We start from the raw sequence: 18744 nt of genomic DNA, 5'->3' as shown, positions 1-18744 counted from the left end.
TGGCCATGGATCAGTGTGTCCCTCTCCATCATGTAATTGAATCAGGGCCCACACACCTGTTTCTACTTCTTTTAAACAAACACCTGCCCAGTAACCAACACAAAGCAATATTAAATCTCAACATGCCTTGTGCATAAGTACATCTTTCAATCTGACCTAATTGATGCTGAAAGCTAGAAAAACACGGGTTTCAGAGAACACTCCTGCCTGATCCTCACCTGTATTCAGAACATCTGTAGCTCTGGCCTAACGTGGGTGGCGTGACAGAGCTGGCCAGGGCTATATTGCAGAGTCCTTGAGTGTGGTCTTGGAGGCAGATCAACTGGGATCATACCTGGTTTTCCAGCTGTGTGACATTAAACAATCCACATAGCCTCAGCAATCCTGTTTCCTCATCTTTAAAATGAGAATAATGATAATTACCACCAACATTTGCTTTTCTACAGGAAAATTTCATGCATAGTGGCTTTAGCACATGGTAAGCATGTGCTAGTGTTTATGTTACTATACAAAGAGAATATTAAAACCAACTAGAGGCTGGCGCCACGGCTCACTAAACTAATCCTCCGCTTTGTGGTGCCGGTACACCAGGTTCTAGTCCCGGTCGGGGCGCCGGATTCTGTCCTAGTTGCCCCTCTTCCAGGCCAGCTCTCTGCTGTGGCCAGGGAGTGCAGTGGAGGATGGCCCAAGTGCTTGGGCCCTGCACCCCATGGGAGACCAGGATAAGTGCCTGGCTCCTGCCATCGGATCTGCGTGGTGCGCTGGCCGCGGCGGCCATTGGAGGGTGAACCAACAGCAAAGGAAGACCTTTCTCTCTGTCTCTCTCACTGTCCACTCTGCCTGTCAAAAAATAAAAAATAAACAAAATAAAAAAAAAAAACTAGATTGATAAACTTCAGTTCTGGTTAAGATGGACTAAGTACATGCTATCCCATCTTCCCCACTGATGAATACTAAAAACCTGAACAGAATATAAGAAGCAATAAGCTGTGGACTCCAAAAAGCAAATACTAGCAGATCGACTGGGAAGGAGAATGGAAAGCTCAAGGGAAAATACCTCTGGAAATGAATTCCTGCCCCCCCCCCCCATCTTTTCTTGCATAGATTCTCGGGCAACCTGAATCTTAAAACTGTTGCAACAGGTGTTAACATAAAACACACTTTTGGGCCAAAGGACAAGGAAAGGGATCCCCTGGGAAACAGATCTTTTGCATCTCCCAGGCCTACTCCAGGCAGGCCCCAGAAACAAGGTGCATTCCTGTGCAATGGCAATAGCAGTGGCAGGGCAGGTGGAATCAGGTAGCAGCTACAGATGCAGAGTCTCCTCAGACCTGTTCCTATTGCTGCTTTGTCCTGAGATCAATTCAGTTGCAGGAAGTTCATGATGCCAAAATCATGGTTTTCTAATCAGAGCCAGGAAAAGAAGCCTAGAGGAGAAAAAATAGGGGTGGGAGGCAAGGCAGGAGGTAGCTGGGAAAAGGTATCGCTTAGATCTGTGTATACAGCCTTGGGCTCGTCTCAGCTGCGCATGTAGAGAACTGATTGGAAGCAACATGCGAAGGCTTTGACCCTTGAACTATGGTGCCAGGCTGACTCCTGGGTGGTGTACACTCACGGTCAGGCAGGTAATGCAGAACACAGTCTGCAGATGGATTAAGGTGGAGGTTGCAACCTCACTGAGTTGATGGCCTACTAAGGCAAGCACAGAACTGACAGTCCCATGGTGTACTACAAAAATTCCCCAGACACAATAGGAAAAGAGTCTATACACAAAGAGCCAGGAATATCTTAGCAGTCTCCAAGGGAACATGTAATCAACACCTGAAAATGCCAGGTTGGCCCAACTGTGGGAATTCTCAGAACTTTATTATTGGTAAAGAAAGACCTGAATGTACCTCTTCCATGACGATTCATGAAGTTAGGGTGAATCCATGAAGATAGGGTGGGTGAATACTCTTGAAAGGAGTGGATGGACATTCTCGGCCAAGAAGTGGAAGGTTTATCAGTGAATCACATGGAAATTTTGGATTCAGTAACAAATAAAAAGTTCACTGAAGGACTTCAAAGGCAGAATATAGATGTGAAAGGAAAATAATAATTAGCTGATACAGAAAGCACAGGTTGGGGGAAACATTTGCTATAAAGCAAACAGAGCTGCAGAGAACCATGAAACGGTATCAGGAGCTCGTATATTACTCTTATTGCTGTCCTGGAAGGAGAGGAAGAAATAAATGCATTTGAAGAAATAATGGCTGATAATTTTCCAAATTTGGTAAAGAACATAAATTTATAAACGAAAGTAAATAAATTTCAAGTAGAATGAAATCAAGGAAAACATGCTCTTATTCATCATAATCAATGATCAAAACCAAAACAAAAGCTCAGACAAAAGCAATACATTACACGCACGACACTGATAACTTGAATAATCAGAGCTTCCTCATCAGAAACCATGGAGCTCAAAACAAAACAAAAAATCAGTGGAATAACATTTTTCAAGTGCTGAAAGGAAAAAAAATCAACTCATATCTCTATATCCAATGAAAATATAATTCAGAGGGTTAAGTCCTAGGGTCAGATTTGATATTGTAAACTTACTGGTTTACCAAATGCTGCTACTATGTTTTAGTGCTAGGTACAATAGAAAAAAAAATAACTCCATCCTCTTCCTAAGAGAAACTTACTCGGAAGTCCAGGAGAGGGCAGAAGTTTGAGTAATTAGGTACCACACACACGTTAAGACCAAGATTCATAGGGGGCACCTAGGAGGCCCAGAGGAGAAAGCAGGTCTCTCTATTCAGGGAAAAATATGACAGCATGAATTGGAATGAGTTCTTCAAATACACAAAAATGAAGATTCTTTAGCTTTGTTTCCTAGGATTTGGCATCATTCTCAATGTGGACGATTCTCCCTTTATTTAACTGAAGACAGGTACAGAGAGGGCACATCCCTACCCACCTTCTGCTCTGTTCAGGTTTTAGAATGGAGCTGTTAGCAGGATCGCCTGTGTGCTAGGGAAATGTCCCGTCCGTAATATGGCTTCTGTTACCTCTTTATTTTCAAAAAGGGCAGTTCAACATCATTTTTAATAATCTAATTATGTAATCCCTGTAAATTACAATTTGTAATTAAATATGCAGCCCATTGCTCCAATGTGAAAATACCAACACTTTTTTTCTTAAAGGTAAACTACTTTCATCCCTCAGCAGCTCTGCAAGTGTCCTGTTGTATTCGACTTGTGTTACATCCCAGAAACAGATTAAAAAAAAAAAAACAGACCTGATTCTCATGGTATTACAACATCTTGTCTCCCTCTTTATTGGAATGATTTTCTTTTGAAGCAGAAAAAAAGCTCCAGTTCTGCAGATAGGCATCTACATATAAGAGATTATCTGTTAAATAAAATTGAATAGGACACTTTCCTAGGGATGCTATTCTGTGTGCTAACAAATGGATTTCTGTACATGCTATGGTTCAGAGTAGCCTTCAAGGTTCCATTTTTTTTTTTTTTGTCTCCATCCTGTGACTTGGGTGTTCACTCATGCACAAGAAAGCCAAGGAATACATGTGACTTGAATTCCAAGTATTGTGTCTGAAATCACACTTCCATGATTCAGAGCTTGTGGCTTTGAATACTGAAATTGGATCTGGTTGGGATGACATTAATCCAGGGAAGGACTCCAGACCTTTGATAGACAAGAGTCCAGATTGTTTCCTGGTGAATTTCCAAAATTGAAAATGACTGGGTGCTGAGATTTTTACTTCACATTCTTTTTCATTTAATGAAATAAAATCCCCAAGTTTGGTTTCATAATTAAAAGGCTTGCCTTCTGCAAATATTTATTGCAATTCTTCTCTCTGTTTTCAAATACATGGTCTGTCTTTTCCTGAACGTAGTCAACTTGAATATGATCAAGAGGATACAGAGATTTGAGACTTGCAGGACTCCTGCCATTTTTCTTAGCAGTGGTTCAAGTACAAATAAGCGAAGAGTTTCTAGGATGGTAGGCTGGAGAGGAATCCTCTGTGGCAGCATCGTCTCCTTATGTGAAAGTCACTCAGAACCTCTTTGAGTGCAACAGTCATATGTGATTAGTACATTCACTGTTCTCAAACTTATCTGTAGCAATGAGAATTTCTGAACAAAAATTTCTGCTAAAACAATGTATAATGCACACAGAAGCAGAGCTACTCTAACTGGGGCCCATCAGTAGGTTCCACATAAGCCCCAACACTTGAAAGAACCATAATGACAAAGCACTGGTGTAGCAAACCGGGAAATCAGTGAGTCAACTCAATCCTTAATAGTTGCCAGCTCTCACAGTTTTCAGTCTTTCTAAGCAAGTATGTACGTGTGTGTTGAGATTAATTCCTACCTCTTAGGATTGTTGTGAAAGTAAGTGATAATTCAAGTAAAGTGCTTAGCCCTGTACCTTGCCTGTAGGTATTCAATGTATTGCATCTACTTTCTATCACCATCCTAATCATCAACACTAACATCTCCTGAGCCCTAACCAAGCTCTAGGCTTGCTCTAAAAGACTATATAAGGTCTTGAAAAAGTTCACAGAAAATGCACATTGTGGAAAAGATATGCATGGATTTCAAAAGTTGTTTGCATCAATATAAACTTTTTTTTAATTCCACTTTCTGTGCAGTTTTTGAAGCACCCTAAAATATGCATTAACTGTTGATATACAGATGATGACACTGAGACTTAGTGAATTTCAACCATTTATCCAACACAGGCAATATATAGTGGAATTGGATTTAAACCCCAAACCTTAGATTCAATCCCAGAGTCCATTGCTTCTCGCTCAGGATAAATGGCAGGACTCAGTGTGTACTTTTGTAGCCAGTTTCTTAGTTCTTCTATGATGTGTCTTTCATGTCAGGGTTTTTCAGAGAAATAGGAACAATGAACAGGTCTGTATATGAGGACACTTATTATATGAACCAGGGAAGGCAGCGATATAATTCAGCCTACGTCTGAAGGCCTGCTAATTGATGGTGGCATCGATGGTGGGAGCAGCCTTGGCAATCAGCGCATCATGCACTGAGGGCATCGATGGTGGGAGCAGCCTTGGCAATCAGTGCATCATGCGCTGAGGGCAGTGATAGCCCTGGCAGTGATGGGGCAGCCTCCCTGCTTCAGGGCTCCTCTCCGTGCTCTTTGCTGGAGAACTGGGAGAACGAACCACTGGAGGGAAACACCGTGGAATGGTTGCAGATCTTTGAGGACTCCAGGTGCTGCCTTTCCTCTGAAAGCAGTGGGTCTCCTTTTCCTCCACTGTCACATCAGAAGCCATCTTCCAGGTTGTCAAAGCCGTCCATAAACAAACACCCTGTTAAAATTCAAACTCAGCTCACAATACAGCCGAAAATTGTGCTTCTGTCACAGATCAGTCTCTTTACTGTCTCCTGAGGCTGCTTATTCCCATCTCACTCATCCATCACACACTTGCTAACATTCTTTTTGCATAAAATACTTTATTAACAGTACTTTTAACAGAAGGAAGATAATAATTACAACTTGAAAGTACTGAGTTGTTGGGATGTGCACTTGAATGGCTAACACAACTGGAGTACTTGCTAGATGATGAGCGTTGGATTTAATACCGCACATGATTCAGTACATTTGTTCTATCCAACAAGCCTGTGTTTTTTTCTTATTCCTATTTTACAAAAGTTTATTTTACTTCTTTTGAAGATTTATTTATTTCAAAGGCAGAGTCACAGAGAGGCAGAGGAAGAGAGAGAGAGAGAGGTCTTCCATCTGCTGGTTTATGCCCCAGATGGCCGCAATGGCCAGAGCTGCTTGATCTGAAGCCAGGAGCTTCTTCTGGGCCCCCGACATGGGTGCACAGGCCCAGTGACTTGGGCAGTTTTCTACTGCTTTGCCAGGCCACAGCAGAGAGCTGGATCAGAAGTGGAACAGCCAGGACTCAAACCGGTACCCATATGGGATGCTGGCACTACAGGCAGCAGCTTTACCTGCTATGCCATAGAGCCGCCCCTTCCCACACAATTTTCTTTTTTTAAATGTATTTGAGGGGCTGGTGCTATGGCATATTGGGTAAAGCCATCGCCTGTTGTGCTGGTATTCCATATGGGTGCTGATTCGAGTTCTGGCTGCTCCACTTCTGATCCATGGGTAGCAGGGACTCAATTACTTGAAACATCATTCTGTCTTCCAGGGACTACACTGGTAGGAAGCTGGAATTAGGAGCTGGAGCCAGAAATAAAATCAAGGCACACCTCCAACATGGGACATAGGCACCTGAATCAATGTCTTAGATACTGAGACATCCAGGATACCTCATAGACTCTAGAAAATGCTGGACTAGGAGTTGGACCTGCCTCAGACTGAGCTACTGATGGAGGAGACATCCTGGTGCAGGTCTCCAGGGCAGGTTGAGTGAAGGCAGCCATCTGACTCTCACCTGAGCTGGGAGCCTGTTGGCCACTGTTGGGAGGAATGGTAGCCCTGGCAGTCATGGCTGGGTGAAGTTCAGCACATGAAGTTTGGCCATTGTTTCCTTCCATCCAGGTCCAATGAGGCAGATTTGTACAACGTTCAGGTGGCTCCCCTGTGAGAAGCTCCAGTTGCTAGAAGAAAACCATGACAAAAGAGTGAACAACATTTATGCACCAAACATCTAACTCAGACTTGGGAGGAAGGCATTTATCAGATGCCAAGTTCTTCATAATGGGGTCTTCGAGCCAGCAGTGGATGCTGGTAGTGATTGTGCCCATATCGGTTTAAAAGATAAGTTTTGCCTTGCCCAAGATTCCTGTTCTTATTTGGAAAATAGGCTGATAGTACCCTGTCATGACACTGAACTGACTCATTTCTTGTGATGACCGCTTGGCGATTGGTAGGATGGCAATGGCAGACGTGTTCAGGAGCAGGCAAGGGCTTACATCTCTGCGCGGGAGCAGACAGACAGAGTAGGGGCTGATTCAGGCTTTTCTAACAATCTTCTCTTGGGAATTCAAGAGTCCACGTGAGAATCTCTTTCTGAGAGCACAGCCTCCCAGGACCTCTCACTAGACCCCAGGTCTCCAAGTTTCTATCCCCTCCCAACAGCACACCCTGGGATTGAGCCTTGAATCACGGGCTTCTAGGGAATACGCAAAGCAGTCATCAACCCACAGCAGAGTTGGAGTCTGAGTCTCCACCAGCTGGTCGTGTGGCCTTGAGAGAGCCAAGATACTTCTCTTTACACTTTGAATGACGGTGTGAGTACACAACCCTAGAATCGGCAATAACTACACAACCTGGTTTCTCATTTACGCCACCCTCCCCCAACTATGGTTACAAACTCCACACCCAGCACCCCATACCAAGAGAATCCCTTCTCTGACTTGCCGCGCCCGGTCTCCTAACTGAAACTCCAGCTCTGCCACCTGCTGCCTCAGGGTCTCACGCAAAGTTTGCAGTTGGGCTGCTTCCTCCCTGCAGGTAAATAATAGAAAATGACCACAGTTAGCAATCACTTCCTGGGGCAGCCTTCCAGTGTTTCTTTCATAATGCAAGGCCTGCCTTTGGAATTTCTTAAGAGACTGTGACCTTCTTTATTTGCATCAGTTGCAGGCATAGGAATATTACTAGGGCTGGTTGCATTTTAAAAAACAATGCTATTGGGCCGGCGCCGCGGCTCACTAGGCTAATCCTCCGCCTAGCGGCGCCGGCACACCGGGTTCTAGTCCCGGTAGGGGCGCCGGATTCTGTCCCGGTTGCCCCTCTTCCAGGCCAGCCCTCTGCTGTGGCCAGGGAGTGCAGTGGAGGATGGCCCAGGTGCTTGGGCCCTGCACCCCATGGGAGACCAGGAAAAGCACCTGACTCCTGGCTCCTGCCATCGGATCAGCGTGGTGCGCCGGCCGCAGCGCGCCGGCCGCGGCGGCCATTGGAGGGTGAACCAACGGCAAAGGAAGACCTTTCTCTCTGTCTCTCTCTCTCACTGTCCACTCTGCCTGTCAAAAAAAAAAAACAAACAAACAAAAAAAAACAATGCTATTGTGCATAATTTGCTCATCAGGAAATTCACCTGTTTTAAGAGAACAATTCGGTACTTCTTAATAAATTTACCAGTTTCTGTAAGCATCACCACCGTAAAGTTTTACAAAATTCCCATTTCCACGGTAAGAATCCTCAGGGCCCTTTACAATTACATCCTGTTCCCACCTCCTTACTTCCAGAGGATGAATGATTTGTATACTTGGGGGCTGAGGGCATATGTTTAAGCTATGTGAAAACAATGCAGATTCCCAAATCTTTAATAACGCCCAACATTTGCATGTGCACGAGTCCACATTTGCTAGAGGCACCCTGCTGGCAGTGCCCCCTCTCCCAGCTGACTGCCCCTCTTCTGACCCTCCCTGGTGGTTCTCCCACATCCCACTGAGAAAGCCAGAACAAAACCTGGAAAGCAAAGGGAAGGTTGGTGGGTTTCTCATTAGCCCTGCTCCAGGTGCTCCTGTGTCCTGCTCTGATTACTTTCCTTGCTCCAGGGGTGGGGGCTGCTACTTACTTTGACGGCCGCCTCAGAAAGTTACCTTTCCTCCTCTGACATGTGTCTGTAGAAGAGTGCCTGCTGTCCTGTAAGGTGCTGTTCGATTTCCTCCAAGTGCTCCCGGAAACCGCGGCATACCATCTTCATGGCCTCCATCTCCTGGACTGTGAACTGAGAACAATCAGGAATTCTTGAGAAGGTGGCTTTCAGAGTCACTGCAAGGGCTCCGCGGGATGGAGCCGGGCTTCCCGCTGAGGCCTACCTGTTTGCAAAGCCAGGCTCTAATGCATGAGGAAGAAGAGGGAGGGCCCAGCCTCTGGCTTTGGAAGCAACTAAAGGCACAGGGCATGACTGGACAAGGAGGGCAGTGGTTCTTGGGTGATCCTTGGGTGCTGGTCATCACGTTCCAGAGACCCGAAGGTCATCCAAAGGACCAGATGATAAAGGGATAAAAGGGGGCAGATTGGGAGCTTGTGCTTAAAAACATTATGCGTGGTTAATCTTGTTTAACTTGGGTGCTGAGTATTGACTCTGAGTATCAATAACATTGAACACATCTGTTCAGGTGGTTTGTGCCTGATTAAAGGAAATCTGCTTAGAGTATTATCTTTCGGTGTTAGCCCTGCTTAGCAGCAGTCCCTGGGGGTTAAGAGTTGCAGGATCAGCTGCATCCAGCTAACAAGCTCATCGGAGCGGGACCAAGCTTAGGCATTCCAACCTGCTTGGGAGTTGGAATCCAGACTTGCACCCCAGTCACTCTCCCAGCCCTGCTCCCCTCCCGCCACTGCTCCTGTGTCCTCCCTTAAATTGTACTTTCTCTGGAGGACCGGGCTCTTGCCTGAGCTCCCTAATGTCAACGTGTCGGAGGCCCTGAGGACAGCAGACCTCTCCACACACGAGAGCTCTGTCCCAACCGCTGTGCGAGGAGACCGGCCGAGACACGCGACAGGAGCTCTCCAGCACAGAGCCCTTCCTGGGGATGACCCCGACCCTGAGAAAGGCCAGTGCTGGCATCATGATCCACTATTTGCTCCAGCTAACACCTCAACAGAGGCCTCTGACCTCCTTTCTTTAGAGTGTTTCCTGGAAGGGGCTTGCAGCTGGCAATATGTTTCCTGAACAGTTTGGAAGTCTCTCAAGGACCTGAGGATTATTCCATTGAAACGTAATCACCTGAAGTGCTCGGCACTGCGCCTTCCAGTCTCCGTGGTCTGGTGGAATCCTAACTCTGGTCAACACACCCAGCCTAATGGCGTCTATGCCGAGGAACCCTATGTCACTTTGGATTCCCCGACTCTACTGAGCTTCAGCCAGCCTCCCTCCCTTGCTGTCTCTTTAAAATTCCCAAGTCACCACTGTACAAATCAAAACAGAGTTCTGCTATTTCCCCTACTGAAAATAGTTACTGAATAAAATCTGTTTTTTACTTTAACTCAGGCCTGCTCTCTTTGAAGTCCATTTGTGGGGCACTCTGATTTGCTGAGTTTTTGCCAGCCATCCTTGCGCTGCAGCTGCTGTTAGATCACACTTTGAATAGACCCATGACCCGGAACCCCAACGTCACTACCATGTCATTGAGTGGTAATAATGCTGGGTGATCTCTAAAGCTGTCTCTACCAGGCCCACAGGTTGGGATCTCCTCCCAGGTCAGTGTGAGTCTGTAGCTGCCTACTATTATTTCTTCCTTTTGTTATTATGAAGGCACTTCTGATATCTGAGCAGCAATGTGTCTATCTAAAAAACTGTTTCCCAGTGTCCCTTGCAGACCAGGATGGCCAAGGGGACAGAAGCAGAAAGCATGGAATGGGGCTTCTGTGAAGCTCTGTCAAGGAAACTGACTTGGCTGGCTGGTCCCTGTTAACCCTCTCCCCATCTTCCTTCCACTGAGACCAACCACACAGCTAGGCTAATGCCCCAGACTTGTTTTAGGAAGTTCCAGATTTCTTCTCCTCCGCCTTAGAGTCACATGGCCAAGATCCTGGCCGCCTGATGGCTATTTTTTCTAGAATTGTCCTAATGCAAATACTTTCCTAACAGCAATAATTTTTATACTGAAAATGCTCCATCTTTTTTTTTGAGAGTTAAGTTTTAAGTACTCTAAGTTTTAAGCAGAATAACAGTTTGCATAGTAAAACTACAATTTTGCATCAGTATGAGTGAATTTGAACCAGTTTGAAGAATCATTGAAACATGAGTGATGTTGGCAAGGATTTTTTCAAATTTAATTAGTTGATGGCTCTTAAAACCAGAAAATAAGGGTGGATATTTGTCACAGCAGTTAAATTGCCACTTGGAACACCTGCATCCTACATGGGAGCCCTGGATTTGAAGCCTAGCTCTACTTCCAACCCTAGTTTCTTACAAATGCACACCATGGTAGACAGAAGGTGATGGCTCTAGTTGGGTCCCTATGTGGAAGGCCTAGATTGATTTCCAGGCTCTTGGCTTTGGTCTTACCCAGCCCTGATTATTGCAGGTATTTAGAGAATGAACCAACAGATGGAAATTCTCTGTATGTGTCTGTTTGTCTCTCTTCAATGCAAATCAAATGGAAATAATTTTAAAAAGCAGGAAATATCTTGAAGGCCATGAAGAGCTTCTTTTATAGATATATGTTCTGACATAGAGTAGTTAACTTGTCTCTGGTCAAAACACAGCAATCCGATTTCAAACCCAAGTCTCCTGGTTCATGTATTTTCTTCTTAAGAACTGAATTGCAACAAGGCCGACTGTGTAGTTGGACACATGTAGAAAATATGAGTATGCTTTACTTAGTAGCAAGCTAACAAAATCGGTCAAGTCCATTCCTGCAAGGTAACCAAGACTGGCCCACTGGTTCAAATTCACTTCCAAGTAGGACAGCAAAGTCATATCCATACAAATATTGTGTTCAAGTTGGCTGAACATCATAAACATCAAAGGTGGTTTATCCAGAGAATTGAGGGTAACCCTTTATGATTAGAAGGTAAGGGGTAGGTAGGGGGCTTGTTTTTATACTCGGAAGGGAGTGATGGAAGATTCTGAAACTCTGCCATCTTCTGGCCATTTGGAAACGCTAAAAAAGATACATTTTAGCCATAGAACAGGCATCCAAAGAGTTTTATAATAAAGAAAACCTTAGGCAAGAAAAGAAAGAAGGAATGCTTTGTATTGTTTTTCCATTATAAGGACTGGATTATAACTCAAATACAATAGAAGATCTCTAGTGGTCCAGACCCATGAAAACCAATTTTAACTTCAATAATAACAGCAGCACTACCAAAAGACAAAGAACTTCTGCTTTTGAGTTAGCCTATATTGCATTGTAAAATTTGAACACTTTCATTTTTCTTTAAATCACAAACATTGTTAAGAATTTTCTAGTATATATAAATCTTATTTCTGATACATTTCAATTTCTTTTCTAAAACGTTAACACTCCTAAATTATATTATTGTGAGGAATTTGCTTATATATAGGAATCTAATTACAAAAACCATTGTTTTGAATTTACTATAAAGAATTAATTTCTATATACAATTTTAATTGTATCAACAAACTGTTATCTTAAAGAACCCACAAGACCACAAAAATAGGTTTTACCAATTAGTCTTGTGTTTCTCTGCAGTGCCACACAGGGCTGCCTCCTTGGTCTGCACTGAACTGTCACAGACATCCCAATCATGTCAGCCTTGTTAAGTGGGATGTGTTTTTAGGTTTTTAGTTTCTACCATGGGAAGCTGTTTTACTGCCTTTCTTTTTGTGTTGTTTGTTTGTTTTTTACTTATGATCACATTACTAAATGACAGTTAAATTGAGCATCAATATTGTTGCCTTAGATACCTGATTACAGAATTCACAAATTAAATGATGATGCTTACCAAAGACAGCTTGATGCAATCAACTTCTACCTTATTGGTCTCTAGATACATGTTTGTTGTATCTTTTTCTTTTTAAAGACTTATGTATTTATATTTGAAAGGCAGAGTTACAGAAAGAAGGGGGGTATGGGGGGAGAGAGGGAGAGAAGGATAACTATCCTTAATTCATTCCCCAAGTGGCCAAAGGCCAGGGCTAAGCCAGGTTGAAGCCAGGACCCTGGAACTCAGTCTGGGTCTCCCACGTAGGTGCAGGGCCTGAGCACTTGTGCCATCCTCCTCTGCTTTCTCAGGCACATTAGCAGGAAGCTGGATTGGAAATAGAGCATCTGGAACTTAAAATGGCTCTCATATGGGAAGCTAGCTTTGCAGAAGGCGGCTTAACCTGCTGTATCACAATGCCAGACCCATCTCTCTCCTTAGCATGGTCAATATGATTTATATTGCTTTTAATAGTGGTGAACAGAAACTAGATATTATCTTATTTTTATGAATATATGCAGCATTTACACTAAAAGGATAACATTGGATGTGTCTACAAGGGCCCTTTCTTGAGTTTTTTTAAACATAATTTTTCTGTGTAGAGTGTTAATTTTAACAACATAAAATCAAACATGATTTACTATATATATTATTGTAAAGTTATATATTGATATGTCAGACCAACAACATATATAGGTGCCTATATAAGAAACAGGAAAGCACTCCCCCAATATGACTGAGGCTTTAAAACAGTAGAGTATACCCTCAGCTGTCTCACATTTGGGGAAGAAGGCGGATTGTTGGGGTCTCTGCCTTCCTGTCTTTGTAGAGGGAAATACTCACGGAACACAGCTCCCTCACAGGAGTGTCCTGAAGGATCTTCAGGGCCGCTGTGTGGGCATCTAGATGCCCAGCAGCCTGTGAGCACAGGCAATGCCCACAGGCTGGGGGTGCAGGGCTGCAGCTTTGCTTCTCCCAGCAGCAGTGGGGATGGTGAGGACCACAGACACAGCCATGCGCAGGTGCAGCCAGGCAGGTGCCCACAGGGTAGGCACAGGGGAAGCCTGTGTCCAGAGAGACAGATCTGGTGAGGGGCTGGAGCCCGTGTGTCAAGGCCTCCCTCCTCAGGGCTGCACAGCAATGCCAGGGCCTGGGCTCAGAGAAATCAGTCTGAACCGAAACATCGCGGGACCGTCTCTCCTCTGTCCGCAGCCTCGATCCTCTTGTGGTGGCAGAGTCACACACAGCATGGTCTGACGCTGTTCCTCTACAGTCAGTCCCCAAGGCCACCGTGCTCCAGGCAGCTGACAGCAGGCTAGAGGACATCTGGATCGTCACAGACCTGCAGCTGCTAGTGTTTGCATCGGCATTCGTGGGCAGCTTTTCCACCTCACCTTCCGCCCCAGGTGGTCTCTGACCCAAAGCTCTACACCTTGGCTTTGCCTGGTTAGCGTCCCCAGGGGGGGTTTCCAAGTGGGGAATAGACTCCGCAGACATGGGAATGCGGTCCGCTGTACCGGGTGTGACTTTGCTCTGCTCAGGGACACGAGACTCACGCCATGGTGGACTGTGTCCTGCCAGTAAGCCGTTGCTGGTGTCAGGATGACGTCTGCTCTTGTCCTCTCCTTCTGGGGCCTTGGCGTCCAGCTGGAGGAGCTTGTCTTCAACATGGTCGTTTCTGGGAGCCCTCAGAGACTCCTGGGAGTGTGCATTTTGCATGTGCACTGTGCCAGCTCCAGAGGGCCTGAGAAACTCGTCCTTCCCTTCTCCTGTGGTGTGGGTCATTGTGAACCCCAGAGGATCATTCATGGAAGTGACGAGGGGTTCAATGTCCTCATAGCCAGGGCAGGCTGGTGGCGGGGGTACACGGCCATCTTCCCTTAGGTGTGCCCCACCGTGGGAGGTCTGGGCAAGGGCCAGATCTGGGGTCAAGTGTCCCATGGGCTCCTGGATGGCCTCAAGCTGAGATTCTTCTCCCACTACAGAGTCTGAGCCCTTTTCTTCCAACACACTCCAGGACTGGCTTGGAGCAGGTGTGCTCACAGCACTCTTGGGATCAGATCCATCGGCCTCTGGCTGCCAGTCCTGAGAGAACCCGAAGCTGTGGCTCCCACCACCAGGCTTGCTGCCAGGATTCTCAGCAGGACTCTGACTGCTTGGCAAGGAAGGCATCTGTGGGAGAAAGTGGGACCAAAGGGAGTGAGTCGGCAAGCGGCAGAGGCATAGGGGTTTTTCTTTCCTTATCGTTACCATCAACCCAGGAGTTGGGAGATGAGGGTCACAGGCAGGGTTTATATCAGCGTCTTGCTTTGCCTTGGGCCACCTCCCCACAAAGCTCCACTTCCTTTGTTGAGAAAAGTCAAAGGAAAATCAAAGGGATAGCAAGGCTGGGCTCAGGGCCTCCTGTCTACTGGCCCTCTGCTTGCTCTGCACCTGGATTTGCATGCTATGTACCAGCTCAGCCCTTCTAGGACTGGTAGGTACTGAAACTTAGCCATCCTCCTGAGAGCTGGGGTGAGGGTCGGGAGGCTGGGTGGTTGGTAAGGCTGAAAAGGGGCAGGTGGGGTGAGCACTGAGGGCCCTATTCCAACCTTTGTTACCTGCAGGGGTAGTGGTTCCGGTGGCTCCTCCAGGAACCCACTGCTGTCAGACTGACAGCTGTTCGCTCTGCCCACCCAGACACCTGCAGAAAGAAAGCAGCCTGAGGTTACTAAAGTGGAGACATGCTGCCCACAGGAGTGGGATCCAACCCTCATGTGCCTGGCATGCCAGAGACCCTCCAAAATGCTCGCTGTGTAGAAGTCTAAACCAAAGAAGGAACCCAAACCATTTTGTTCTCAATTTTCAGAGTTTTCCAAATTCCTAACAGGGATCACTTTTCAGTTAAAATTTAAACACCTAAGAATAATTGTGTGTTAATTACAGAGTTCAACCAATGGTACTAGAACAAAAAAAAAATAACTAAAATGGATAAAGTATTACGTTGTACATCAACCGTCAGGACAAGAGCTGATCAAGTCACTGTTTGTGTAGAACTGCACCTCTGGTTTCCCAAAGAGTAAAGCCTGAAACACAAGGAAGAAGAAATAATGTCTCCTAAAACAAAATCCTAATATGGTAGGGAGAAAACTCTTTACCAAGGGAAAGATGATCCAGAAGAGGCAGCACATGTCAACGTCATAGGCCACACCAATAAAACAGTATTGAAATGCATGTGTGCATGTATCTCTCTATATAGTCTCTTTTTACCAAAATTCGGAAAAGAACCCCTTCCTGTCTTCAGCTGGACTCTGTATGACCACAACTCCATGCCTATGTTAAGGCTGCTACTCTGTCTCAGACGGCTGGGGCAGGTAGACAAAGCACAATGTCAAGTGTGGGAAGGTGATGACCTTACAGACATGAGCAGCTTGGAATTCTAAATCTCTCTGTGGCTTCTGATAGCCATATGTCCCTGGGTGGGGGGCTCCAGGACACAACAGGCAGCTACTAGAGTCTCCGGCTCAAGATGAAGTGATGGAAACTCTCCCCCTTTAATACACACTCCCGCTACCTCACAGGGCAGGCTAGGAGAGGGCAGCCAGTGGGAGCAGGGGAGACTGGAATGCCTCCTCCTGTGAGCACAAGGGGCAGAGGCAGGAGTCATGTTGATCCTGGAGGAAAGCATGGGTGTGGGTCTGCTTGTTGTTGGGTGTAACGATTGGGCATCTGGTACCTGATGAGAAATAGGGATTCACTACCTTTGCTTGAGTGAGCAGCTGAAGAGTTCAAAGGGGGAAAAGATGCGGGTGTTCTAGAGCCAGCCTGGGAGGACAGCTCCACTCACAAGGGCAGCAGCACCACCTCCCTGGAGGACTGCCTCCTCCACCTCCACCCACCAGTCTTTACCACCATGTACGCGAGCAAAGACAGCAAGAGAAGACAGTCTCACAGTTGGTCCATCAAGTCCAACACCAGCTATCTTACCTTGAGCTCAAAGTGAAGAGAAATAAGCTTAACTTTGTTGAATTAAAAATCCTATGTGGGTCAGGCATTTAGAGTGATGGTTAGTATGTCCACATCCCACATTGGAGTTCTGGGGGTTAATTCCTGGCTCTGGCTCCTGACTCCAGCTTCCTGCCAACACAGACGCTGGGAGACACTGGTGATGGCTCAACTGGTTGAGTTCCTGCCGCCTGTGGAGAGGAACTGGATTGAGTTCTCAGCTCTCAGCTTTGGTTGGAGAGCTGTGGCATCTTGCAAGTGAGCCAGTGGATGGAAGCATTCTCTGCTTCTCAAATAAATTAAAAATAAGCTTCATATTTTCAACTTCAGCCTCAAGCAAAATTACAGGCTAAAAATTAGAAAGCAAAAATTTATTGCCATATCCTAGAAAGACTGAGGAACTTCAAGCACAACATTGAGCAAAATGTTCAGATAATGACTTTTACCTAGCTGTTGCCTCATATTACAAAATTAAACATAAAGTACAGAAAATATTTGGCAATCATAGACTTAAAGGACACTGTACTTATGGCAAATGTGAGTAATAGAGATGAGACTTTTCCATTTGAAAAACTGGACAAAATATGTGAATAAATGGTTGGGGCAATGGAATTTGACAGCTAACAACAACAATCCCTGAGAGCCTGGCACACAAGACACAAACCTTGTGATCACCCAACTTTCTGCCTTGAGACAGTTCCCAGACCAGCACAAATGGGGAGGGGAAAGACCTACCTGAATGGATCAGAGGACACTGCCCAGCACTCCCCCAGAGCCTCCAGGGCATGCACTCACAAGGAAGATGGAAAAACTCAGTTCACAGGGCATTGGGATGGAGGTGGAGGGGTAGGTGAGAATACTTAATCTTAGCAATAGCTCCACCCACTAAGTCTTAAAAACATGACCTGAGATAATCAGTGTTTCCAAGGAATTCATCTGTGTTCCAATCCCAAGCTCTATAATGTTTATAGGAATGCAATACTATTTAGTATCCATAAGGGAAAACTCAGTTTGGAATCTCACAAAAGATACCAAGCACAAAGAGAAACAGGAAAATGGGGCCCATCGGGAGGAGAAAGATAACCAGTTGAAACCGAGAATGGACACAAATGCTAGAACTATTGAACAAGGATGCTAAAAGTCTTGTTATAAGTATATTCCATATGTTCAAAAGGGGAAATTTATGTATACCAAGTGGATATAATGCAAGATATTAAAAAAGAAACACTGAACTTCCACAGATGAAAACTACAATGTATCAGACAAAATTAACACTGGATACAGTTCACAGCTGATGAGAGAATGAAGAAGAAAATATTAGTGAAATTGAAGATGTTGCCTTGGAAACTATCCCGAATTAAACACTTAAGAAAAAAAAGAATTTCATGAAAACCACATCAGTTAACTGTGGGACAGCTCGACAGATGGAGACAACATACAGTGGGGTCTATTGTTCTCCTATGTGTCCCGGTGCAAGATCTGCACCACAAAGTAAGTGTGGAAGACTCACAGTACATCACTCACTTGTACGTCAACTTTCTATGGAGGCTCTGTCATTCATATTCTGGAACATAAGCTTCTGTACAGTGGTTGCTATTCCCCTTTGTACAATGTCTGGGTGATATTGTGTTAGAACCCTAGAAAAACATGATCTGTTAGAGCCCTTTGGTCCATGTGCTGGCTGGTTCATGTTAGTCGGGTCTAAACAGAAACACAGTCATCCTATAACAGCTAGGGAGGGGGGAGTGATGGAAATGGTTCCAGGAGCTGTACCCCTCCCCCTGCATGGATACCAAATCCAGCAGTGCTCACATCCCTTAACTACAATGGCATACCATTGGCAACCCTCCTCAATACTTTCAGTCATCTGTAGATTACTTATGATACCCAATCCCATGTAAGTGCTATGTAAATAGTTGTTAAACTGTATTGTCTAGGGAATCATGACAGGGAAAAGCTCTGTACATATTCAATGCACACGCTTTTTTTGAACATTTTTGCGTATTTTCAATCTGTGATGGATTGAATCCACAGGTGCAGAACCTGTGGACATGGAGAGCTGGCTGTAAACAACCAGAAGCATAAAGGGTCTCTGAAAAACAGATGGATAAATTCCCCTAAAACAGTACATTTGTGATATAACTTTCACTCTGCGTTGACTTCAAACATACCCTCTGAAACTCACTGGAGTGAATTTGTGAAACAACTTGGCTTTGAGAACTTGGCTTTGATGAGATCGAATGGCGGAACATTCTCTCAGGAGTCGGGCTCTGTGTCTTCTGCTTGCTTCAGAAGTCAAGTGAACGCACTGGAATCACTTTGATTCAGGTAACAAAGTGTGGGCCAGTTTACAGATGGTTTAGTTTCTTCACGAAGCTAAACATCCTTCTTTCTTATAAAACACCT

The 18744-nt window shown here is 45.2% G+C and overlaps 1 protein-coding gene across 6 annotated transcripts in view; it reads right to left on the bottom strand.

Moving 5' to 3' along the window:
• Positions 1-960: 960 nt before the first annotated feature.
• ITPRID1 (ITPR interacting domain containing 1) overlaps positions 961-18744 on the bottom strand; it is a 129504-nt gene continuing 111720 nt past the window's right edge. For 5 of the 6 annotated variants that reach the window (XM_089315473.1, XM_089315474.1, XM_017344417.4 and 2 more), the window contains 6 exons: positions 14955-15037; positions 13198-14526; positions 8559-8686; positions 7347-7458; positions 6443-6608; positions 961-5344 (listed from right to left, as the gene is read on the bottom strand). In XM_089315473.1, the coding sequence (XP_089171599.1) occupies positions 5298-5344; positions 6443-6608; positions 7347-7458; positions 8559-8686; positions 13198-14526; positions 14955-15037 (1865 nt within the window). In that variant the 3' untranslated portion in view covers positions 961-5297. Of the gene's footprint in view, positions 5345-6442; positions 6609-7346; positions 7459-7841; positions 8687-13197; positions 14527-14954; positions 15038-18744 lie in introns of those variants that run through there. The other variant, XR_016222594.1, reaches the window with a different exon arrangement.

This window comes from Oryctolagus cuniculus, chromosome 16 (genome assembly GCF_051225735.1).
Source record: "Oryctolagus cuniculus isolate XC-2025 breed Fujian yellow rabbit chromosome 16, ASM5122573v1, whole genome shotgun sequence".
Lineage (NCBI taxonomy): Eukaryota > Metazoa > Chordata > Mammalia > Lagomorpha > Leporidae > Oryctolagus > Oryctolagus cuniculus.
Note: the sequence above shows the minus strand (reverse complement) of the source record. Positions and strands in the feature narration are given on the sequence as shown.